We start from the raw sequence: 24902 nt of genomic DNA on the forward strand, positions 1-24902 counted from the left end.
TGATCTAATAAAGTCATGTGTGAATTTTAATTTTTTTTGGACTGTTATTTGGAGCAATATGCAATCTGTATAATAGGCTAAATGACCCAAAGATGAATTGATCAATTAAGAAAATACCTATAATTACTGGATAATGATGAAAATAACTGCCTGTTGCAACATTTGTCATTGACATTATCAGGGTACTCTCTTATCTATTCACAATGTACAGGAAGAACCACACATACAATAGCACAAGGCCTCTGTTGCATGGGCGTGTGTATAAAAAAAATATGGCCTATATATTGTAAATTATTTGCAATCACTTTTTAAAATTTAAAGTTTCAAATATAAGGTGATTATCTGGGATAACCCCCATTAGCTGTTTATAACTGTAAGCTGTATTTTTGAAGCAGAAAGACTGAACCAAAGACGGTAAATTATCTTTGACTGAACGTTTGTCTTCAGGTGAAGTTATCCCCGTTGTCATGGAAATAGTCATGTTCAAAAAAAGCCCACCATAACGTTCTGGATCACGTCACTATCATAAAACAAGCGGTCCGTTGTTTCACGGCTTTAAACGGTTAAATCTTGTTCCGTTTAGTTCGTTTGAGGACGAACTCCATTTTCAGTTTTAAAATCTATTTTTCTATGTCGATGAGAAACTGGACTTTTTTTTTTTTAATGATTTTCTAGCAGTAGACACCGCTCACCTTGAGCATCAGATTAATGTAAGGGCCTGGCTTGATAGACTAACAGAAAGCTCCTGTATCACATGACCAAGGAAACGGCATTAAATTTTAATTTTCCCGGAAGTTACCCATGCGACTTGGAGGCGCACCGGCTCCACGGACGAGAAAACACCGCACTATGGCCTCGCTCTGAGCCTCCTCACACGACAGTGGTGTACGTACCGAACCGGCAATCCGTCACCATCGACGCCCTGATCATGGACCTACGGTCCAGAGGCTTTTTTCGGGGCCATCGGAGTTGTCAGTAGTACTCCCAAAGTACTATATTATTTGATTTTGAACACTGTCACTTTTGCACGCCCGGGGATTTAAACCGAAGTGACAGCACTCACCCCGGCTGCCGGTTAGCTAACTAGCTCGCTAAGTCATTAGCAAAGAAAAGGGCAACACTTCTCTTTGGAGTAAAAGGACAAGGAAACTACAACACCACTACTTTGTAACAGAAGACTGATCAGAGGCCGACGACCCCCCGAGTTCACATCTAACAACATATTCACTACTGATTCCCGGTAAGGGCAAAAATATAATATCTCACGGCGGTTGTGCTAGCTTGAAGTGCACCGGAGCCTGTCTGCATTTTTGTCAAAGGCACACAGGCTAGTTAGCGTTAGCTCGGTGCTAGCCCGGCGTTAGCGGGCCCTGCCGGCTGTCAGTCCTCACACGCTGTGGGATTGGTAGCCAGCTAATCTTGGCCAGAATACAAGAAGGGATATAAAAAATGAAAAATAAAAACGGTGTAATCTGAATGTGAGGACACAAGCGCGACTGTTATTTTTTATATCTGAGAGGTGTTTGGCTGAAGAAGTTAACCTAACGTGAGCTGAAGTGACAGCTAGGGGTTACCTGCGCTCGTGGCTAACGGTATTAGCCGTTGTCATCGTTCGTCAGTTTATCCTTCACGTGAACGAGATTCTCAGTTTTTAAAGAAGATTTATTACAGAGTTATTACACTTAGTGACAGAATGATTCAAACATTGGCTTTATTCTTCCCTTTTCACACGATAATCGGCTCTGGATGGGGGTGTCAGGGTGGCGGTTTGTGCCCGGTGGCTCTTATGCTGGGGCCTGTAATTAAATGCACCTCAGAGGAGGACAGGGCTGGGCTAACTAAAAACCCCGCTAACGTTAACCCAACCAACAATAGCTCAACAACTGTAACTCAATCGGTGTCAAGTGTTGCAACATATTTCCCTGCTACATTTGCTTGTTCTCTTGGTTTTTTTTATTATTAGTAAACACGCCGTCCTGTTATAGTCCGTCGGTCCAGTAATACCATCTGTGCTGTGTAGTACGTTAAGGTTAAATGTGGACTCAGCGGCGTTGAGCCACGTAGCGTAACTAACCGAGCGAAATGTCTGTGATGGTGATACGGTGACACGTAACGTTAGCCGGCTTGCTTCAGCACGGGGGAGACGCTGCCTCGCTTAGCGGCCCAGTGAAACACCCCTATCGTGTTATAATAACTCGGTTAAAACACAGAGGTAATCTCCTATCATGTTTAATATGATCGGCCGATGAGGCTGTTCGCCATCACTGCTGGCAGATCCATATGGTTTAGCTTTGTGCTGCTGATGTCCCCCTCCGTCCTAAAGCAGCATGGCACAAGCTAGCAGCTAACGATAGTTCCTGTGTCAGCAGGTGGATGGTGTCTGACACGTCTGCTAGCTGCATTTTTTTTTTATCCATTTATATAAATCCCGGCGTGTCTTTGCTATTCCAATAACCGTATTTTTTTGTCAACGAAAAAAATCTCTATAAATTGATATCGAGTTAAGGTTATTGGAGTGGATTATTTGCACATGTAGCTAGCACAACCAGGGGGCAGTAGCCACTGTTAACACAGTAAATGAACTTTGACCTGAGGTATCCATTTTCTTAAATTCACTCAAAACCAAACTAGGCCAAGTGGTTTAGTTTAGTGGAAGTCACACAAGAGTTTAATGTAGATCTTCACATACACATCACCATTAGTTAATGCTTTATTTCTGTTTGCCAAGACCTGATTATTTAGGAGGAATGTGTATGTGTGTTTTTAAAGCACCATCTGTTCAGTAGTGGAGGTCAAAGGGGGTCTGGAACAATTGTTGAGGATTTTTAGTCCAAGTCCTTTTCTTTTAGAGCGATTTAATAACCACCACAAGCCTTTTTTCCCCCCTGCTCAAACAATAGGTAGTGTTGAGTGGAGGTTAACTCACATGAGTCTGTTGCAATGTGATTAGTATAAGGAATCCACAAACAACATTAACATGAACTGCTCAATAGACTAAGATAGATGAGCCATGGATTGCAGAGGTGACCAAGACTGAGAGGTTGGTAGTGTTATCATGCGTGAAAACACAGACCACACCCTCGCTGCATGGTTAGATCATGTACTCCTACTGTGTTTTCCGATATCTGACCTATGTGGCTGCAGTCATGTGTCATAGAGATTTGCTGCACTACTGTCTACTTTTAAAAAATTGACTTTTTATTCATTCATTATTTTTAATCATGGTGCACTTGATTAATGCTTTATTCTTTTTTGTATTTCTTTCTTGCTCCCCTCATCCACAGAAAAGACTGGCAACACATCGCCACCCTAATGCAGAACCATAAAAGAACGTGAAATGAACAAACCGCCACAGCCTATAACGGGACCCGGTTCTGTCCCAAACCCTGCCCCCTCCCCTGGACTTACACAGGTGAGAGTGACTGACTTTGTAGAATTCAAATTATCTGATCATCTTCAAGTTCAATTTGATAATATCTATTTTTTTCTTTCCTCTATTCTCTCCTCTCAAGGCTGCCTACGGCCCTGGGCAACCCCCGTCTCTCGTTTTTGCCACCCCACCTCCACAAATGAATTCTGCACCACAGCCAAGACCGGTATGGTTCACAGCATGTTATTTTCATTTTCAAATTATTTATTTTTTTAATTCAGTTTATTTATTTGCGCCAAGAATCTTAAGTATTTGTCAGGTGTTGCCTCATATGAGAGCCCCTCCTTTTCCCACACTTTAACAAATATCTCTGACACCGGCTTCTCTTGCTATAAAGCTTTGGCTAAATCTGTGTGTACCGTGTGTGCTTGTTATAGCCTGTCTGCCTTCTCTCCCCTTGAATGTCAATCTTGACTACTTTCCTCTCTCTGCTGTTCTCCCAGTTTGCTGCAGGGCCCCGTACTTTACACCAACAGGTACTAACACTCCTCTTGTCCTTATATCCCCTCTTGTTTCCGTTAGTGGAGTGCATGCTTTCAGTCCCACGTGTCGGATAATTAGATGAGTTACGTGGTAGAGTTAACTGGTCCTGAGATCCAGTCGCACTTTCATATCTCAGAATGTTTTTAAGAAAAGTCAGCCAGTGTTTATTTATTCTTTATTCATCCTGCATCTGCACATACCCACAGTTTCTTTTCTTTTTTTACCCCCATGCTTATCTGCTTATGCAAGACATCACTCCACACCTATTGGTAAAATTGACAGTAAAGGATAATGTCATTTATTGTGTAATAATTTCATGTTCATGTTCAAATCAAAAGAAGAGCCGGATATTTCCAACATAGGATTATCCAGACATACATGGGCACTGTTAATGCCTGACTGGGGGTCAGTTTAACAGCTGGATGTTACAGTTAATTGATACATATATTTTAGATATCAGTTTTGCATGTGCCTGCAGCCCTTAAAATGACTCCCTAACCACTCAAAACCAGGACTCATGGGACTTGAGGGGATCTAGCTTGTACGCAGACCTGTACGGAGTTGCATGTGCTTCCTGTAAATGACTGAGAGATGCACTGCTGCCTTTCATCCTCTCCCTCTTCTTGCACCTTTTAATCTCAGCCTTCCACATTGTCTGTTGTCCTCATTTTCACCTTAATCTCACTCCCTCTCTTGCTCTCTGCTCATGATGTGTTGCGCGGCTGAAGGGTGGATACAGAGCGTTACAGGTAACAGCTTTTCTCTTCGTCCCCTCCCCCCCTCCCAACCCTCAACCCCCCCAACCCCCTGAAACTTGGGCTAACCTCTGTGTGGCAGGGAGAGATGACATCCAGTACAGTTTTAAACTCAGTGAAACCTAAGTGTGCTTGTTGTATACATCGGCAGTTGTTATGAGTGTGTTGCTTCCAGCTGAGTTGCTGCTGCATTCAAAAACATGGGCTAGGACCACAATAGTAAATACCTTAAATGCATACGCAGAGCAAATACCAGTTTGCTTGTGTGAGCGTACATTCTTCATCCTTCTTTCCTATCCGTTTTCCCCCCTCATCTGTTCTACAGAATTATTATCAGAACCGACCAGCCATGGCCGCCAGCGCTCCGAGGGTACAGACAAGTAGTGCCCCCCGAGCTGTTGGACCTCATGTCTACCCGCCCAGTTCCCAGATGATGATGATTTCACAGCAGCAGTTGTCTTTCGCTGGCTCACCTCAGGGCTACTTCATCCCCCCCCCTGGACAGGTTGGTTCATATTAAGTAGTCTTTAGTGGTGTGCATCTTCACTGGCCTCACGATTCAATTCGATTGCGATTAATCAGTCCAAAATTCGGTTTGATTCGATTATACGATGCATCTCGATGCATCACATCTTCAATTTTCTATGTTGCCACACATGGCTTTTTTTTAATTTAACATCAATAGTCGGATACATATGAAAACTTTTTATTTACATAAAATAAAATAGAAAATATAATTTCAATGGATTTCCACAATACAGCAGCTTCCTTGGGTCTGAACACACAAAGAAAAAGAAAAGGCCTAGCCTACTTAAAGGTGCACTTGTTAATCTCTCAAAAACAAAACGTAAGTCTTGGCATTGTGCTTCAAAATGAAACAAATCACTGTCTCTGTTTGTGAACAACACCATCAAACTTGAATGAATTATTTGAATTTAAAAATCGATTATGTGACATAACTGCATCAATTCAGAATTGTCCCATTAAGAATCTCGATGCATCTTTGAAACGATTATTTTCAGCACCCCTAGTAATCATGACTTTGTTAAAATGGCAAATTTTTCTGATTTATAACTCATTTATTCTCATATTTTTTTTCTACTAGCCTTTATCTCTATCTTTGTTTGTTGAACTTACCTTTAGAAAAGTGGGGATCAAATGAATCAGACATTTTACCTGCCAACAAGTGCAGATGTTCTGTTTGAAAAGCAGAAAGTAGCAGCTCTTGTGAACTACCTTTCTTAATGGAGTGTCTTTTAGACTTTGGCAGCTCTCACGTTATTTAGAAATCCCCGTTTAACCTTCTAGAGCAGGGGTCTCCAACCTTTTTTCCTCTGAGAGCTACTTTTACAAAATGAAAATGGCCGAGAGCTACTCATGTTTTGTAACATTAATTCTTTACGTTCGTAAAACAAATCTGTGTTTCCCACTCTTCATGAAAATAGTAGCCTATGTTTTAAGCCTCTAATGTCAATTATTATTGTCCCTCCTCTGGGTTGTCACAATACTAAAATTTTCAACTCGATACTGACACTCAGGAAAATATTCGATACTCGATACCATATTCGATACCACAGGGATAAAAAAAAAAAAAAGAGAGAGAGAAATCCCTCTCTCTCACCTGCTTTACTTTCTTATCTGCTCAAGGGAGGGGGGGGGGTTGTAGGTTCTCGCTCTCTCTCTCTTCATCACTCACTCACCTGCCTCTCTACTGTGCTCTGAAGCAGTGGGCTGCTTGTGTGTTCCTCTGAGCTCCTACATGACCATGGATCTGTTTGGGCTCCTACATGTCAGTTCTCAATGGGCCGGTACCCGTGCGTCGGACCGCATCTGGTCATTTAATCCGTCAGAGGATCCGCGATGCGCGATCCCGTGAAAAACAATGAACACCAGACATATTCATGATTCCATTAAAACAAAAACGGACGCCCCGGACAGGACGTGAAAAGTGGACATGTCCGCGGGCAAAAGAGGACGTTTGGTCTCCCTGCCTGATAACGTTAATGGCTAATAATAAGACAGCCAACATTAATGCGTAGCCTACTGTAGCGACAATATTGTTATGCACTAGTCTACAACTAACGCACGTAGTGATGAGGAGGAGGTTGTGTAGACCTGCCTGCTGTGTGCGTGACTGCGTGTGTGAAGGGGAGAGTGAGCGGCGGTGGTGGTGGGTTCTTATCATATGACATGTCGCTTTGGTTGTGAGCAGCACACATGACGCACATACACGTTACATCTGTACGGCCCTATGCGGCTACCGGTAGCTCGCGAGCGACGTGTTGGAGACCCCTGTTCTAGAGCTTCTGATGGCTCAAGTTATGTTGTTTGCTAACCCCAAAAAGACTTCAGCTCTTCACCCAGTGAAAAAGATCAAGGACTTAATCATCTCTCCGGCAGCCCAGAAGTACATGGGTCAGGAAGTCAAAAACAGTCTGAAAAAGGGGCTAACAGCCAGAGAAAATTATTCTCACTGCTTCCAACAGAGAGTGTGAAGAACATGTGACTGACACACAACGCATTCGGAGAAATGTTGTAGGTTTCATCCTAACACAGGCGTAGGAACACATGTTTCATTTTAGCTTCGTGCCGGCGCCTTCGTGTTATTGTTCCTTTCATTGTTGATGTTTCTGACTCCTCATTTTGTTTCTGCAGTACCGGGCCCCATACATGCCTCCAACTCAGCAGTATCCTGTGACCAGCGGAGCACCAGGCTTCTACCCAGGAACCAGCCCCGCTGAGTATCCTACTTATGGTAAGACACTTTTGCTCGAGCCCCAACAACAACCAAGCACAACCATAAACATGATAAAACACAATGCTTATCTCTTTGTTGGAGGTTAAACCTCTGCTAAGCATCAGAAACCCAAATTTAATGGAAAGGCTAAATTGAAGTGTCTGGTTTTTTAAGTCCATAACCTATTTGCACACCTCTTTGCCCCACAACGTGTTACTGGGCATGTCATGGTTTTGCCTGGTGTGTGTGTGTGTGTTTTTTTTTAAATGTCTTTTCTGGGTCAAAACACTGCTGTATGTGGTGAACTGCCAGCTGCATGTGGTCTGGCTTAATTCTGCTTTGGCCTGTATTCTCTCTATCTGCAGTCTCACCTGACACTGCCTCACAGGTTCCATGAAATGACTTGGAGACTTTCACCGCTCATTTTCTCTTTGTTTCATATGTTGATGTGGAACTTAAAAAGTGAAGGGGGGGGGGTGAATTGATTTGATTTGGTTGAATCATTTTGAAATTAAAGACCAAACACACTTCTGACCTGTGTCACTGCAGCTGTTGCAACAAATCTTGCTCTGCAGGATCTGAAGACTCAAACTAAAACAATACACACAACTAAATGCAAGATGGTGCAGTGAACAGAACTGTAAACTTTCCAGGAAGAAAAGCATGTTTTTTCTTTTTCTTTTCTTTAAAATAAATAAATAAATAAAATAAAGCTGATGTAAAACATGAGGACGGAGAACGGTGAAGGCGTTGTTGTTCATTTCATGGGACCTTTTTTAACACCCTGCTTCCTCTGGATCCTCTCATTAACTCATTCTGCATCTGTCTCTTCCTGCCCTATCTCCTTCTTTACCTCCCTCTCCCGTCCCTCACTCCCTTCCTCTCCTTTGCTGCGTTGGTTCAGAGCCCTCTCTTGCTGCGAGGGAGAGGCGGGGTGGTGGGGGGAGAGGAGGCGGGCGAGAGAACGGCCGTCTCTCTCTCCACGGTGCTCCTCTCACCTCCCAGCGCTACCCCGGTGAGTAGTGTGTGTGCTTGTGTGTTGGTCAGCAGTGGCAAAAAATCTCTGTGGCACTTTTCTGTCTCTAGTTCTGTTGTTTATATATTTTGTAACATCTGGGTATACTTGCATTACTTCACATGTAAATGGGATACAAAGCGTACGCTACAGATACAAAGTAATGGATGATAATTAATAATCAAATAGACAGGAAACACATGGAGTGTATAAATATCTTTTAACACAATATTCAACAACTGATGAGAGTGCACTGTGACTCGTGCACATGTTCTCTTATAGCAGATGTGCATGAGGCACTAATATCACTGTAGAAGAAGTATCCCTTGAAGGACGGGTGACATCTTTTGCATGTTAATTAATGGAAACAAAGGCCATTGAAAACATAAAAACGAACCAGAATTGAGTCCTGTCACAACAGACGACTGGATGTTGTTGTTTTTTCACAGGAAAATCACCCCCCCCCCCCAAAAAAAAATAAAAAAATAAATAAATACACATTTTGGCATGTGTTGTTAACCAGCTGCTCAAACACTGGAGAGAAAACAGTGAAAGACAATTTACAATCCTGCAGGCCTCCTGCTAGTTGGGAACAAAAGTTAACACACCTTTCCTACCTGAAATCCCACTTATGCACACATACGTATGTATTTTAGTTTTTTATACAATGCTGAGTTTTGGGGGGGGGGATTTACAAAGCAGAAATCCTTTTGTAATTATACGCTTGCTGGTAATGTTAGCATTTTAACATGTGGCTTCAGTCTGACCTTCAGCCTGGATCTGAAGGTCATAACCCCTGAAGCTTGCCTCGTAACCAATTTCATTCTGAATAACTCTGACTCTCCTTTCTAGGAGTAGGAGGTGCTGACCGCAGACTAAAACATCCATAGTTTCATAGTGTTTAAGTTAATAGTTGTTTGTCTCTTGATAGACACGCCTCATATAGGTTGTCACAGTGTCCTACAGGAATCTACACTATGTAACTTCTGTGTGTGTGTGTGTGTGTGCATGTTAACATGGATTTATCAATAGGGCCTCCGGCTGTGGATTTTAGCAAACGCAGCAGTTGTCGACAAGCAGATGCTAATAGTGGCGTCATGAAGTTCTTTTTACACCAACAAGTCTCACAAACTGCCTAGTGGGAGTGTTAGAGCCAGGCAAATAAAAAATGTGTGGGTTTACCGAGTGACTATATAAAATGAACGGCCATGAAACTGCACTTGAGGACTTCTCTCTTTTTTTTTTCATTTTTTTTTTTCATTAATGCTTTGTTTTTGTTCCACTCTAACCTCGCAGCAGGAGCATACTATCCAGCCCAGCCGCAGTACTCTCCATCTGTCCAGACTGCACCGGTCATGATCAACCCCGCCCAGCAGCAGCAACAAGCCCCGCCTCCTCAGCAACCCCAGGCACAGCCGCAAGGCCCACCAAAGAGGGAACGCATACCGGTAGTGTGTCACAACAAAAGGGCAGCACGTCCCTTGTCTGAGGTCAAAAAAATTGAATGGAGAGCGCGTATTGTCTGTTCAATGTGGAACTTTCCCTTTTACCTCAAAATAACAATAGTTTTTATCATGATGGGTGACAGCTGTAGATCGGTAGCGACAGCATCGTCACATACTGTCTGTAATTTAATGTTGGGTACACGCTTTTGGGGAACTAAACTCAATATCTGACCTTTCTCCTGATAGATAAGAATACGAGACCCCAACCAGGGCGGGCGTGATATCACAGAGGAGATAATGTCAGGTGGAAGATCCACCACCACACCAACTCCCCCACAGGTAAGAAGAGTTGTTTCATACATTATATTACTTATTAAGTCGAGGGTTTCTCAGCTATTCTGTGCTGACATAATGGTCTGTATGTGTCAGAAATAAATGAAGGAATGAGAGGATTTTAACTGGATTTGGCTTTTCCAATGAGGCAGCAGTTTTTTTTGTTTTTTTTTTCAAAATTGGAAGCAAATATTATATGAATGGCTTTACATTATGAGATAAATGTGTAAGTAAATATAATGACACAGCTTTAAGAGATGGTGGTTATTTTGCGTTGACACAGAGTTGATTTCAGTGAACAAAGCTGGTGTTAATGTAGAAAACAATAGAGTACGTCTTTACACACCAGTCCTTACATTTATTTTTCATAAATTGTGGTTACATGTTATGTTTAGTCCACCATAGAGTTTCAATGAAAGTCAAATCAACTGCACACATTTCTGCACTGTTGCTGTGAGCTGTGGTTTGGATTTTTAACGTTATTTTACATTCAGTTGAAACTGCATCATCAGGAGGGAGATATAGGGTCAGAATTTAAAAAAACATGAGAAGCTTTTTAAATAATAAAAGGTCAACGACCGGCTTCAGAATAACCCCCAGGTTGAATCGACCCCTTTGACACCACTGAACTGAAAGTGAGATGCCTCATAGAAATTGCATTGCAGACAGTTTGGGATGAATTCCATGAAGGTGCATGGCTGACAACTCTTTTGTGATCGCAGGCCTCCATGGCAGAAGTAAGTCCTGCACAGACCAACGGTGAAGTTGTACAGTCCGCCACTACAGTGATGAGAAAAGGTGAGTGCAGTTTCTAATATTGACCCCATTTAAAAACAAAACTGCTGTCCTATAATCCACATGTGACTGATTCATGCATTTGATCCCAACAGAGGAAAGCACGGAGCCTCCTGCTAGCGCCGAGACCCCTCCACCTCCCGCCACAGTCAACACTGAGCCCATGGCGGAGGCCAAACAGGAAACAGATAGCCAGGTGACACCACCGTCTGCTGAACCGGTCGCACAGTCTGTAGCTGCCCCAGCTGCTACAGAGGTGCCACCCCCGTTGATAAAGGACCGGCAGTCGCCCCCCTCCCTCCCTCCCGCAGAAGCATCCACTGCTACCCCTGTCGAGGAGGTAAATAAAGACGATACTAAAGTCAGTGACACGGTAGACGCTCCTGTCGGCCCCTCGGCACCAGTAGCAGCACAAGAGGCGCCCGTCAAGACGGAGGAACCACAGGCTGCCCCAGCTCCAGCTGAGAAGGTACCAGAGAAGGTGGAAAAGAAAACGGAGGATGTGAAGAAAATCGAAAAGGAGGAGCCGGTAGCTAGCATCAAGTCAGAACCTGCAGTTGAGGCTGCAGCGGCAGTCGCCCCTGTCAAAGCGGCAGCGACAGTTGCCCCCGTCAAAGCGGCATCGACAGTCGCCCCCGTCAAAGCAGCATCGACAGTTGCCCCCGTCAAAGCGGCAGCGGCAGTCGCCCCTGTCAAAGCGGCAGCGGCAGTTGCCCCTGTCAAAGCGGCAAAAGAAGAAACGGCTACAAAGACGGCAACTGAAACACCAGAGCCTCCGCCCTCCGCACAGGAACCTGCTGCTGCTGCTGCTGCTGCTCCACAGACCCAGACCGCCGCCCCGAGCTCCGCCCCGAGCTCCGCCCCTGAACCCGAACCCGAACCTGAAGCTGAACCTGAACCCGCACCGGCCCAGGCGGCCGAGCCTCCGCTCCCCAACGGCCTCCCTCAGCACATAGAGGAACTGTCTGAGGACGTGCCATCATCAGACACTACACCCCTCGACAAGCCCGAAGCTTCTCAATCTCAGGAATCCACACCTGTGGCTAAAACGGAAACACCAGCCCAGGAGGAGGAGGAGAAGGAGGAGAAGGAGGAGAAGAAGAAAGGGGAAGAGGGGAAAGAGAAGAGCGAGGATGCTCCTCTGGCCTCTGCTAGCTGCTCTACAGAGGAATCTACTATGCAAGGTAAAGGGAGGAGTTAACTCTCACTTGCATTTATGATTGTTGTGTTTCCTGTGCTGCTTTTGTCTGATGTCTTAATGTTGGCTCTTCACCTTCTCTCTGAAGCTGCTACATCTGTGCCAAAGAAGAAGAAGAACATGAAGGAGATCTGCAAGAAGGGCGCCATTGGGAACCTCCTGGATGCCTTCACGGAGGTGTGTAACAATTCAGATTGTATACAGGAGTCTCAGCAGGTTTTCGTTGTATCGATAACATTTTTAAACACAGAATTCTGTCAACTCATCTCCTCCTGTTTTGGTTGCCGTAGGAGCAGGATGCCAAGCCCGCTTCTGAACCCTCGTCCACTCAGGCCGAACCTGTCCCTGCCCCTGCCCCCATCGCTCCAGCTGAGCCTCCCACTGAGGCTCCAGATGAGACCTGGGAGGAGAAGGAGGACAAGCAGAACGCCGACAGGCCCAAAGCCACACCCGAGCCAACGGAGCAGAAATACCAGTTCAAGGAAGGTGAGTTACGACTCCTGGGGGCTGTTGCACAAAACCAAGATGGCCGATTAAGCCTGGATTTTCTGGTTATCCTGGCTGAATTTAGCCGGGACCCGGTTACACGAAAGCGGAGGCACATATGTTACCATGGAGATTTATTCTTTGCAGCTAGCCTGCCCCAGACCAGGCTATAAGCCAGGCTTAACTTATCCTGGAGTTGTATTGGTTCAGGCAGCTGTCAGTCTAATCAGAGATAAAAGTATTTCATAGTTATATCGGGGCACAATTTGCTGCACCATCAGAAATGTTTGTCACATCTTTTTATCACCTTAGACAAATTTGTGTAACATGCATGCATCATAGATTCTAAGAGATGTGTTACAGTAGAGTCACACTTTATATTTGACCTGGATTTATTGCCAGTTCCCCCTTTGTCCAGTCGTGTTTATTCTGTATCAATATTAATCAACTGTGATAATTATTGTTAGAAAAAAAAAGGACTGAGCCATACTGAGCTAGAGAAGCGCACTGCTGTTCTTCTCTCTTTCGCCTGGTGTTTGGGTGCACTTGTACAAAAAGCGTTCAAAATGTTTAGATTTAACTTCCATCTGAGCACAGCTGTAGCAGGGTGTGTGTTTGTGTCTTATAGAAAGAAAGAAAAAAAAAAGATTGCCGATAGAGGATCGGGTTGCCTATTGGCACTAGTCACAGATGTGTTGTAGAGCTATTTAATCTTATCAGTTAACAGTAGACATATCTGCGCTCAGTCTTCCTGGCTCAGCAAATGTGCAACCAACTGAACCAGGACTCACTAGCGAGGCTTTGTCAAGCCTGGCTTTTTCAGTTATCCTGGATATCTTCATTCCACCTTAGTGCAGTAGCCCCCGATGTACACATGTCACTATGGTGATGTTCTTTGAAGTGTGCAGGCCCTACTCGCTGCACCACAGGTTCCTTCATGTTTAAAAGACGGTGTGTCCTCAACAATATGTTTTTCACATCCCTCAGAACAATGGAAGCCGATAGACCCCGAAGAGAAGAAACGGTACGACAGGGAGTTCCTCCTGGGCTTCCAGTTCAGCAACGCCAGTATGAACAAACCTGAGGGCCTGCCTACGATCAGTGATGTGGTCCTGGACAAGGTGGGTGATGTTTTGACTGATTTTGCCCAGCAATAGCACATCTGCTATGCTGCAAGTTCAAGATTATGAATCACAAAGAAGAGCTGTATACACAAATTGTTTGTATGAATAAAGTTAATGATGCAGGAAGCCTGTTTCATTTTTAAATTGTAAATAACATTTTCACACTTACATCTAGCCAGTGCTTGTTAAATATTCTCTCCTGAGTTGGCATATGCCACGTTTCCACTACGTTGTACCAGCTCGACTTTAGAGTAGCCTGTCGTCATAGCAAAGACACTTAATAAAATGAAATTTAATAAAGACTTATGTTAATTTTAAAACATTTATTTATTGAAATGTGGTGATATCTGTAGATGCAGAGCCCCGAGCTGTCTGCTGCTGCTGTTCTGTCCAGTAGCCTACACATCTGAAGCTTCACTTTACAAACTATGATCCGCGGTCGCTCTGGTGACGACTCTCTGACCAATCAGCGGTCTGCAGTGTTTACACGTCACATTTTAGTACCTCTTCACCCGTTTTGGAACCTCGGCCGAGCAGGTACTAAAAAATAGTACCAGGTACCAGATTCCAGGTACTTTCACGTAATGGAAACGCAAAAAGGTTGAGTCGAGCCGGTACCACGTAGTGGAAACGCGGCATTAGTAAACCCAAAACTACACAGGTGCTCTTGTTGCTATCACAAACACCTGCACCACTTGGTCTAGTCAGCGGTGTGGCCAGCCTTGGTAAATATAGATTTGTGTTTATCTGTTGACAATCTTTCTCCTGACATGCTGGAAGCTTAATGAAAAGTCATTCTTTGCTTGTGAACATCACATGTATAGAACGTTCATAAATGCTTCACAAGCACCAACTATAAAATTGATTCTCTGAGAACGGTTGTCATAATGCTGAGATTTTTAGCATCATTTTTTTTTTTTAATGACAGAAAAACGATAACAATTGTAATACAATACAAACACCTTGATGGTGGACAGTGGAGAAAACCGTCAATTAAAATAGTTTATTAACATTGTATATCTCCATGTTTTTCTTCACATGTTAACTGAAGTCTTTTGTCTATTGGTTAATCTAGCCTGCTCACAATTCCCAGTGAGTAATCAGCTGAACGAGCTGCAGCTGTGAAGGTTGCTAGGCAATGGGAGCCACGCTTTGGATAGGCCAGGAAACACAGCTGCGAATCCAGTACAATTTTTTAATATTGATTAGTACCTTCTTCTTTTTTTTTTTGACAACCTCACCCATGAGCAGCTCTCTGGACTCCGTCACTCCAGCAGCATCTCCATTATTACTGTCTGGGCTCTGAACTCAAACAAGTGGATTCATTTTGTAGGAGATTTTCAAACCTTGCCGTGGGGAGGTTGTCTTTGTTGTTGAATTGTCAAACAATTCAATCGTAGGTTCATCGTGCTGTAAAACATTTGCCCAGTGGTGTCCAGCTGCTCTTTGGCAAACCTCAGTGGGTGTAGGGAGAGAATCCACACAACTAAATCATCTTCATTTATGGAGTTTGTCTGTCTGTGTGGACTGAATCGTCTTCTGACATCTTTTTATGAAGCAGGTTTCACATGAGTAGATGCCTCTTGGTTGTTGGTCATGTGATGGGACATTTTTGGAAAGCTCAGCATACATCTATCTTGGCAGTGTTTTGCATTTCTGTATGAGCATACATCATTCCTGCTCCTCCTCTGCCTCCAGGTGAATAAGACCCCCCTGCGGCCCGCTGACCCGGCCCGAATGATCAACGTTGGTCCTGATTTTACACCCTCATATTTGGGGAATCTTGGGAGCAGATCTATTGGAGGACCACGAGGCCCAGTGAGTGACTTTGTCTCTTTCTTTTCTTTCGTGGTTGGATATTAAAATAAATTCTTGTTTTATATTCGATGTGTTTAATAATGTTATGTTTCCCTGCAGCCTCCCGGGCAGCGTCGCTCTCAGCAGGGTCAGCGTAAAGAGCCCAGGAAGATCATCAGCAGCATGTCCCTCAACGACGACGTGCAGCTCAACAAAGCCGAGAAGGCCTGGAAGCCCTCGGTGAAGAAGCCCACCCGTAGCCGCGCCGCCGAAGAGGAGGAAGAGGAAGTGGCAGAGGGCGAACCAGGCAAGACTGCGGAGCTCTTCAAACGTCTGCGCAGTATCCTCAACAAACTGACCCCTCAGAAGTTCCAGGAGCTGATGAAGCAGGTGACGGAGCTGTCCATAGACACAGAGGAGCGGTTGAAGGGAGCCATCGACCTCATCTTCGAGAAGGCCATCTCAGAGCCCAACTTCTCTGTGGCCTACGCCAACATGTGCCGCTGCCTTATGGGAGTAAGTCATGTGATCACTTGTCTTTTTTTGTCTTACGGGCTCCAAGGATGACTTCTGTGTTGTTCCACTGAATATATATGATGGTATCGAGGAACTGAAGGAGCACAACTGTACATTTTCTTTTTCCTTCAAACATTGACTTGGATTTACATGGTAATGGATTTACATGGTAATTAACTGCTGCTGGTAGAAACTAGACTAGACCACCTTGGGGTTGTAAGCTTCCATCAACCAGTTAACTTGTTTGTAAGCTGTGTATTTATTTATGTGTGATGAAAAAGGTGTATTCATCCCAAGATACTAATTGTGGTGAATAATTTCTCCCTTTCAGCTCAAAGTCTCCACTACAGACAAGCCAGGATCTTCCGTCAACTTCCGCAAAGTGCTGCTCAACCGCTGCCAGAAAGAGTTTGAGAAGGACCAGGATGATGATGAGATTTTCGAGAAGAAGCAAAAAGAAATGGAGGCCTCCAAAGATGTAAGAAATTAGAGCTTCTTTTTTTTTTTACGATCATGTCCCAACTCAACACTAAGCACACACCACCGCTTGTATCTGCCCTCAGGATGAAGAGCGTGAGCGCTTGAGAGTGGAGCTGACAGAGTCCAGAGACAAGGCCCGCCGCCGCTCGCTGGGCAACATAAAGTTCATCGGCGAGCTCTTCAAGCTGAAGATGCTGACGGAGGCCATCATGCACGACTGTGTAGTGAAACTACTTAAGAATCACGATGAGGAATCTCTGGAGTGTCTCTGCAGGCTGTTCTCCACCATCGGCAAGGACCTGGACTTTGAAAAGGCCAAGGTGAGTGAAGCGTGAGCTCGGAGGGATGAAGGGCGATGAAGTCTCCCGGATGACTTTCATTTTGTGCCACGTGTCTGGGCCACTGATTATTAGTGATGGGATTGAGGAACTGAGGAGACAGATGCGCTCTCTTAATCATATACGCTCATGATCGACTCGCCTCGATTTATAAAAACTGCTTTTTTTTTTTCTTGTTCCTTTCAGCCTCGCATGGATCAGTATTTCAACCAGATGGACAAGATCATCAAAGAGAAAAAGACCTCGTCCAGAATTCGCTTCATGCTGCAAGACGTCTTGGACCTCAGGAGGGTAATTAATGAGTTCATATCAGGAAATGAATGGTTACTTTAGGTAGCAATGACTGTTCAGAGGGATTCCCGAAGCAGCTGCAGTGATAACCGACTTAAAAAGTTGATGTTGAACAACAGAATGACCGTCTTTCATCTCTGACCCACAGTGCGGGTGGGTGCCTCGCAGAGGAGACCAGGGTCCCAAAACTATCGACCAAATCCACAAGGAGGCCGAGCTGGAGGAGCACAGGGAACAGATAAAGGTCCAGCAAGCGCTCATGAATAGGAAAGAAGGAGGAGGAGGAGGAGGAGGAGGTGGAGGAGGAGGAGGCAGGATGGGAGGAAACATGGGGGGCCGAGGGTCTCACACACCAGGAGGCGGCCGGCCTTCCCAGCCTCAGGACGAGGGCTGGAACACGGTGCCCATCTCCAAGAACAGACCCATCGACACCACCCGCCTCAGCAAGATAACCAAGGTAACGGAGGTTTTCACGAACCTTCATTCAGTTTCTGTCAGAGGTTGTTTTGAAGTAATTGACTCTTTTTCTTTTTTGTTGTTGTTGTTGTTGTTGCTCCCTGCAGCCTGGCGCTCTGGACTTCAACAATCAGCTGTTGGCGCCAGGAGGGAAAGGCATGTGGGGCAGCTGGGGCAAAGGCAGCAGTGGAGGAACTGGAGCTAAACCAGCAAGTGGAGAGCAGGGTAAGTCTCCCAACAGGACACGACAGGTTAACATGCTTCAGTGCTTAACGGTGGTTAATCGATCCTTTCCCATCTTTCAGACTCTGGTCGTCCAGCTACCAGCACCCTCAACCGTTTCTCAGCCCTGCAGTCCGGCTCATCAGCTTCATCGGACTCTGATCGCAGAGTTCCTCAGAGGTATTCAGAAGCTCTGAAAGTCAAATCTCCTACTAACTAAGTTGATTTTTTTTTTTTTTGAATCTGACCGTGTGGTATTGGATCATATCCAAAATCATGTGGTTTAAACTTTGATGATACAATGCTTCCCTTGCAACCTTTTTAGATCAAGCTCCAGTCGTGAGCGCGGCGGCGACCGAGACCGTGGCGACAGGGATCGCTTCGACAGGTTCGACCGCAGCGAGGGACGGGACGGTCGCGACGACAGGAACCGGAACGCGAACAGCAAGAGGAGCCTCAGCAGAGAGTCGCAGGAGCGCGGCGGGAGGGGCGGAGACAGCCGGGCCACGGCCGAGCCCGTGCGTCGCGTCGCCAGCATGACGGACAACAGGGACAGAGGAAGTCGGGACAGAGGAAGTCGGGACAGAGGGAGCAGAGACACGGGGAGCAGAGACAGGGGAAGCCGGGACAGAGTTCCAAGCAAAGATCTCGCAGGTACAAAAGCCCCAAGCGGCAAAAAATGAGGTTTTAAAAATTGATCTAAGGGAGAAGTGAAGGACTGAGCTTTAACTTCTTACCTTGTTTCTCAGCAGCCAAGCGTGAGAGCGCCCCCACTCCTCCTCCTTCTTCTCTTCCTAAAGCTGCTCTGACCGAGGAGGAGGTGGAGAAGAAGGCCAGCGCCATCATTGAGGAGTACCTCCACATCAATGACTTGAAGGTACAGAAACGACACCCTGCACACTGGCACATCCAACAGAGCTTTTACTTTAACACATGAACCTTAACAGTCTTTTACCAACCCCCCACCCTCGTATCACTCATTCCAAGCAAATGTTAAGAACTGGCTTGTAGCACTGATGTTATTGTTGTCCAATGTGTACTGTTGTCCAAATGTGTGTTATTAACATGGACACACATCACCTTGTTGTAGTCCAAATGTGTATTTATTATGTATGTATTTACGGACAGTTAGTATGTGTTTGTGTCTACCCTATGTGGTACAATATTTTATTTCATGGTTGTTCTTTTTAAAGGTTGCCTTGTACAAACTGGCAAAGGGACAATTGATGGAAACTAGCTTTTTAAGCTAATTGGAGTGTATTTACATATGTGTTTTTTTTTATACAATGTTTATTAAAGGGACAACGAGGAGTTTTGGAAAAGCGAAGCGTTTTCACACTACATTTATGAGCCTCCGCGCGCACCGTACATTTCTTTGACCGGGCGCAAGACAGACTCATGTTTTCATTCATCAATAATTAAAGTCAGAGGTTCAAAGAGGTTCACATACCACCGTAGTTCCGACCATAAACGGCGATGCGGCTGCGTTATTCTCATGATTCGCAACGAAGGAAACGCTGGTCGGCTCGACCAGCACTTCCGCCACCACTAATAATAACAAAATAACGATAGAGACAGAACGATATATTTATCGAAAATGGGCCCATTAACAAGTGTGGGTAGCGGAGATTCATCCACATTAACGTGAGACTTTTTTATAACCGAATAGAAACTCCTTGTTGTCCCTTTAATGTGCATTGTCCCTTTCAAATAAACTAAACTGAAACTGAAACGCTCCACCCTCCACCTTGCTCTGGTCCTGTAGGAGGCGCTGCAGTGCGTGGTCGAGCTTAACAGCACCGCGCTGCTTTACGTTTTCGTGCGGAACGGCGTGGAGTCGACGCTTGAGCGCAGCACCATCGCCAGAGAGCGCATGGGCCTGTTGCTGCAGCAGATGGTGAAGGCAGGGACGTTGCCCACACAGCAGTACTACAAAGGGTGAGTGTCCAACCGGGAAAACATCGGTGTTTCCTTGTGCGTTACACCTCCACTGTGTGTGCGTGCACGTGTGTTTTACTGACGGTTTGAACGATTTGTGCTTTTGGGGTTTTAGGCTAGAAGAGATCCTGGAGGTAGCAGAAGACATGGCCATTGATATACCTCACATCTGGCTCTACCTGGCTGAACTCATCACCCCCATGCTCCATGACGGAGGCATCCCTATGGGACAGCTCTTCAGGTGAGCCACACCATCAACAACGGCAAAACAAATGCATTGATCAGCTTCTTACAGATGTTTCCACCTTTTCTTTCCTGGCACAGATGTTACGGGAACATTACTTCAGTAGGAGAGATGCTTGTATGTCACTGACCCACCTTCCTTCTGAAATAAGGAAGTTTGCTAGTCAAACATAAAATGAGGTCACTTATTTCCAGTAGGAAAGCTTATAAAAAAAGGGCTAAATTTATTTCTTCACACATGAAATGGAGCGTTTGTGCTTTTTTTTTTTTTTTTTTTTTGCCTCAGGCCTAACTACGGTTTTATTAAATTGGTGGTAAATAAAACAAGAGAATAATAATGTAGTTTAAAGAAAGCGGAAAGTTTAATTTGGTATAATTGTGTCTTCAGGGAGATCTCAAAGCCTCTCGTGCCTCTGGAGAAGGCTGCCGTGCTGCTGGTACAAATCCTCAAGTTGCTCTGCGAAGGAATGGTATGTCCTACATATAGATCCTAAAAACTCCAAATCCCAGATGCCTACACACACACACACACACACACTGAACAGCTGCTTCATTTTACAGCCTGTTGGACGTTAAAAACACCAGGCTTTAATCTTTGTGTGTCTCTCATCAGACCCCTAAGAAGGTTGGAGGCATGTGGACAGAAGCTGGGCTGAACTGGAGTGACTTCCTGCCCAAGGACGAGGACGTCAACAAGTTCGTCACTGAGCAGGTTTGTAGGACACAGGAACTGGAATAACTAAGAACAAGCACTCGGGCTGGGGTGGGGGTGTGAGGGTGGAGATTTCTTGATTCTTGATGAGGATAGATGGTACCTTCTTTCTTTTTTCTCTTTTTTTTTAAACTTCCTTTTTTTTTATCTTGACACAAATCAATATCAGGGATTGTAAGTGATACCTGCATGCAATCTCATAAGATACACTCCAGCACTAGTTAAGCCCTCTGCTGGACCAAAGGGTGAACTACATCAAATGGCCTGTTGTAATTTTTTTTCCCAGCAGGTCAGGTTTGAATATATATTTATTTTACCACATTCACACAAGACGTTTTGAGTATTAGTTTTTTTATATTCTGTATTTTGGACATCAATAAATCCTCAGTAAGAAAGATGGGACTGGTTTTGTTGCTGGTGTTGCTACATATAGGGGGGAAAGAAAATCGACGTCACTTCAAGATATCTTCAAGTGTTCCTGTTTTCTTTTGTACATTTCAGAAGGTGGATTTCACCACAAAAGAGGAGAGTGAGTCAAAGGAAGAGGGGAAGAAGGTCCTGAGTGGAGAAGAGCTAAGCAAGCAGCTGGACAGGCTCCTTCAGGACAAGGCCAACAACCAGCGCATCAGAGACTGGGTTGAGGTACAGCTCATGTTTTACTTCATGCGTTAATACCGCTGGGGTTTTGATGGATATCAAATGTTGCCAGAGAAACCGAAGTTCCCTCTGTTCAATTTTTTTTTTTTTTTTTTGTCAGGCTAACATGGACGAGCAGCAGTCGGCCTCCAACCAGTTCGTACGAGCACTGATGACGGCAGTGTGTCAGTCTGCCATCATATGTGAGTGTTAACAGAAACATTAAGTTTTCACTGTCCAGCAGCATGAATTCTCCACACTTTTTAAAGTTTCAATGTCACCGATGCGTCAGTATCACAGAATGCTAATCCATAAATATTTGTGTTTTGATTTTAGGCGACAACCCGTACAAGGTGGACGCGCGGCAGATCAACCAGAGGGCCAGTCTGCTGCAGAGATACCTGTGTGATGAGCAGAAAGAGCTGCAGGCCCTTTACGCCCTCCAGGCTCTGATGGTGCACATGGAGCAGCCTGCAAGTGAGTGTCCTGCTGCTGCTGCGTCGTAGTAGTAGTAGTAACTGTGACATGTCCCCTATTTTTGATTCACTACCCCACAATGCTTTGCTGAAGTGCGTCCTTAACTGCTGACACAAAATGGCAGACATGACAGACACATTAGACATCAATGTCTAATATGAGAAAGTTCTTAATTTTGCTGCTCCAGTTTCCTGACATTAACAGAGGGATCATTTTTTACAAAAGCTGTCCAAAACTAAACCACACTGAGATACTCAACAGACTATTTTGAAAAAATTAAATAAAATAAAGGGTGAGAAATGCAATTTGAGGCCTCAGACCTGATGCAACCTAAGTTTAAGGTGTATTTTCTTTTTAATTTGAGAAGACGTGTGTAGAGAATAATGAAACTTGGTGCAAATTAGTATATGATCAGTGTCACTGCCCTTGTAGTTACATAATTTCCCATGTGTCTAACGCACGCAGCATATCTGCAATAGCAAACTTAACATTACACTTGATGGCGTATTTAAATCTGTTGAAATGACGCAGCAGAAACTTCAACAGTTCTCTCCCCAGGAATCAAACGTTGCAACATTAAAACCGTCGGTTGTGTCATTGTCGCTGACCTGTGCTCCGTCCCTGCAGACCTGCTGCGGATGTTCTTCGACGCCCTGTACGACGAGGACGTCATTAAAGAGGAGGCCTTCTACAAGTGGGAATCCAGCAAAGACCCCGCAGAGCAAACAGGCAAAGGTGTGGCCTTGAAATCCGTCACCGCCTTCTTCACCTGGCTCCGTGAGGCAGAGGAGGAGTCTGACAAGGAATAAAAGACTGAACTGAAAAAGCTGCCGCCCCTCCCCCTCCCTCCTCCTCCCTTTTGGCAAAGGCAGGGGAGGGGGGACTCTGCATGCGGCTGCGGACAGTCGTGGACAATATTGCCAGAGAGGCAGACTCAAATCAATCCTCAGTGAGGATAAAATCTTTATTATTATTTTTTTCCTTTTTTCTTTGAGGGACGGACTCAGAAAACAATCATTTCTCTCTACCCCTTCCTCTCTTGCTTCCTCATTATTTCCCCCACCTGCTTGTCACGGCAAGTGTCCTAATCAAATAAACTTGAAAACTGATTCAGCAGGATTGCTTGTTAAGAAGGTGTGAAGTATCCCACATCACTACGAAAACTCTTCTTTCTTCTTTTTTTTTTTTTCCTCTTTTGGTCACAACTCTTCAAACCAACAGGCTGCTTTTCTATGGTTCTAATGCCTAACAACCTACCGTATGTGGTCTGCAAGAATAAACCGCAGGGCGTGTGGTGTAGTGGGTTCCCTGATGCGTGGGTATCATCATGCCATAATGTGTGTTCAATCCAAAACACAGCTCTTCTATGTCTTTGTCCCTTACTGGAGTGTGCAGCATGTCTGAAGTGTGTTTCTATTAATTATACAAGGGGCGGGGGCGGGGGGCCAAGGGGGCAAAACATTGCTAGACAAAATGTACACGAATTAATCTTAATTTGACGGATGGAGTTTTTAAAGCAAAGGTTGTCTATTTTCTCTTCCTGTTTCCTATCATGAATATAAAGAGGACAGAAACACGGAGGACTGGTGTTGACCTTTGACCTTGACTACTAGGGGGTGGTCTTAATGCTTCCTCTAAGCCATCCTCACCCATCCCCAGTAGTGAACCACACTGACTCTTCATCTTTACCTCTTCTGTACTTTAAACCCGAGCTGTCATAAAGGACACTTATTGATCCAATCACCATTAAAACTTGAAGTCTACAGAAAAAGAATTGACTTGATGGAAATATATAATGTTTAAAAAAAAAAAGGAAAAAAAAAAACACAACACAACACAGAAATGATCCGAAAGCCTTTTCTACTATAAGTGGAAACTCATTTCAGGAGCGTTCTGTAAATATATAATAATATTAATGATAATTAAAAAAACGACTTTTTTTCCAGTTTTATTTTTCAGAAACAATAAATTGCTGATGTAATTGCAGTGTATCCTTTTCCAACAGCAGTTGTCCGGATGCAGAGAGGTGCTTTAGATAATCCATTGATTATTAGTTTTATTGGAATTTTGTAAATATTTTTTTGCTTTCTTTATTTAAGAAATTATTGCTTCTTTTGCATCGGAAACTGGAAAGATGAGGTAACGGAACATTGCAAATAAAGGACTTATTAAGTTGCTGAGCAGAGTTTTGTAAAAGTCTGTCTGAAACATGTCGGCTGTCCCAGATGTTTTCCAGTTGTGTAAGATGTGGTTATGGCTGGTTATTGGGGGGACTCGGCGGTCTGATACTGACTTGATCGGGTATCAGCCATGACTTTCAACAAACCTACATTAAATACAGTCTCTGTCACAAACCTGCAGCGTCACCACTGTCGGCTACATTCATTCAGTCCCAGCGGACGAACCCCTGGTGAAGGTCGGAGATCTTAAAGGTCCTCTATCGGGAGAGGAAAGATTGAATTTGGATTTTTGTTTTTCTCCTGTTGTTTCAGTATTTGTGTTTCTTGTTCACCTACATGTGCACAGCTGAGTGTGACCTCTGTGCTAACAGTCTTTTATTTTTGTTTGAGCTCAAGGTGGCAACTTCAAATACCCATTAATGCTCAATTAAAACTAAGAAGATCATCACAATTGAGAAGCTAAAACCACTGATCAAGGAAACCATTCATTCCTTTTGGTTAATTGACTGGTCCCTCTTGTTTTAACATTATCTGACCCTGGGTCGCCTGCAGGACAAATTAATCTGCAGTCATTATATTAAACGCACACACACAAAAAAAAACACATAGTAACTTTATGTTCCAGGTTCTTGTCTTCAGGCGCTAAAAGGTTCCTCTGGTCCAGTGTCGTTTGTGTTTTAAAGACCCAAGGTCACACAAACCAGGCCAAGCTGAGCTCCAAACTCCACAAACATAAACACAACCGATTTGTTCCTGCGGGGGAGACATGATGCACCGAGGAATACAGACCGATAAAGGAAACATATAGTTACCTC

The 24902-nt window shown here is 44.5% G+C and overlaps 1 protein-coding gene across 7 annotated transcripts; it reads left to right on the plus strand.

The window, feature by feature from the left end:
* The first annotated feature begins 798 nt into the window (after positions 1–798).
* eif4g1a (eukaryotic translation initiation factor 4 gamma, 1a) lies at positions 799–23750 on the plus strand. Of its 7 annotated transcripts, none has more exons than XM_083991508.1 (32): positions 799–1240; positions 3285–3412; positions 3513–3596; positions 3874–3906; positions 4994–5173; positions 7324–7423; positions 8310–8420; positions 9717–9910; positions 10112–10204; positions 10921–10996; positions 11089–12177; positions 12280–12368; positions 12482–12677; positions 13665–13798; positions 15500–15619; positions 15719–16114; positions 16446–16592; positions 16678–16914; positions 17119–17223; positions 17372–17680; positions 17787–17904; positions 17985–18081; positions 18227–18555; positions 18651–18778; positions 19667–19839; positions 19955–20080; positions 20471–20552; positions 20696–20794; positions 21296–21436; positions 21552–21633; positions 21767–21907; positions 22535–23750. In XM_083991508.1, exons 2-32 carry the CDS (start codon positions 3338–3340, stop codon positions 22714–22716), a joined length of 5466 nt encoding a protein of 1821 aa, XP_083847634.1. In that variant the 5' UTR covers positions 799–1240; positions 3285–3337; the 3' UTR covers positions 22717–23750. The 7 variants fall into 7 exon arrangements, with proteins under 7 accessions (XP_083847634.1, XP_083847635.1, XP_083847640.1 ...); XM_083991509.1 differs by having other exon boundaries at positions 18654–18778; XM_083991514.1 differs by having other exon boundaries at positions 9717–9868; positions 18654–18778.
* The last annotated feature ends 1152 nt before the right edge of the window (positions 23751–24902 follow it).

This window comes from Trachurus trachurus, assembly GCF_905171665.1.
Source record: "Trachurus trachurus genome assembly, chromosome: 17".
NCBI lineage: Eukaryota > Metazoa > Chordata > Actinopteri > Carangiformes > Carangidae > Trachurus > Trachurus trachurus.

What these genes read in the sequence shown, in the direction of transcription:
- eif4g1a (XM_083991508.1), top strand. Translation starts at nt 3,338, where the DNA reads ATGAACAAACCGCCACAGCCTATAACGGGACCCGGTTCTGTCCCAAAC. An exon ending in TCATCCCCCCCCCTGGACAG is followed by an intron (nt 5,174 to 7,323) that starts GTTGGTTCATAT and finishes TTGTTTCTGCAG; the next exon opens with TACCGGGCCCCATACATGCC. An exon ending in CCACACCAACTCCCCCACAG is followed by an intron (nt 10,205 to 10,920) that starts GTAAGAAGAGTT and finishes TTGTGATCGCAG; the next exon opens with GCCTCCATGGCAGAAGTAAG.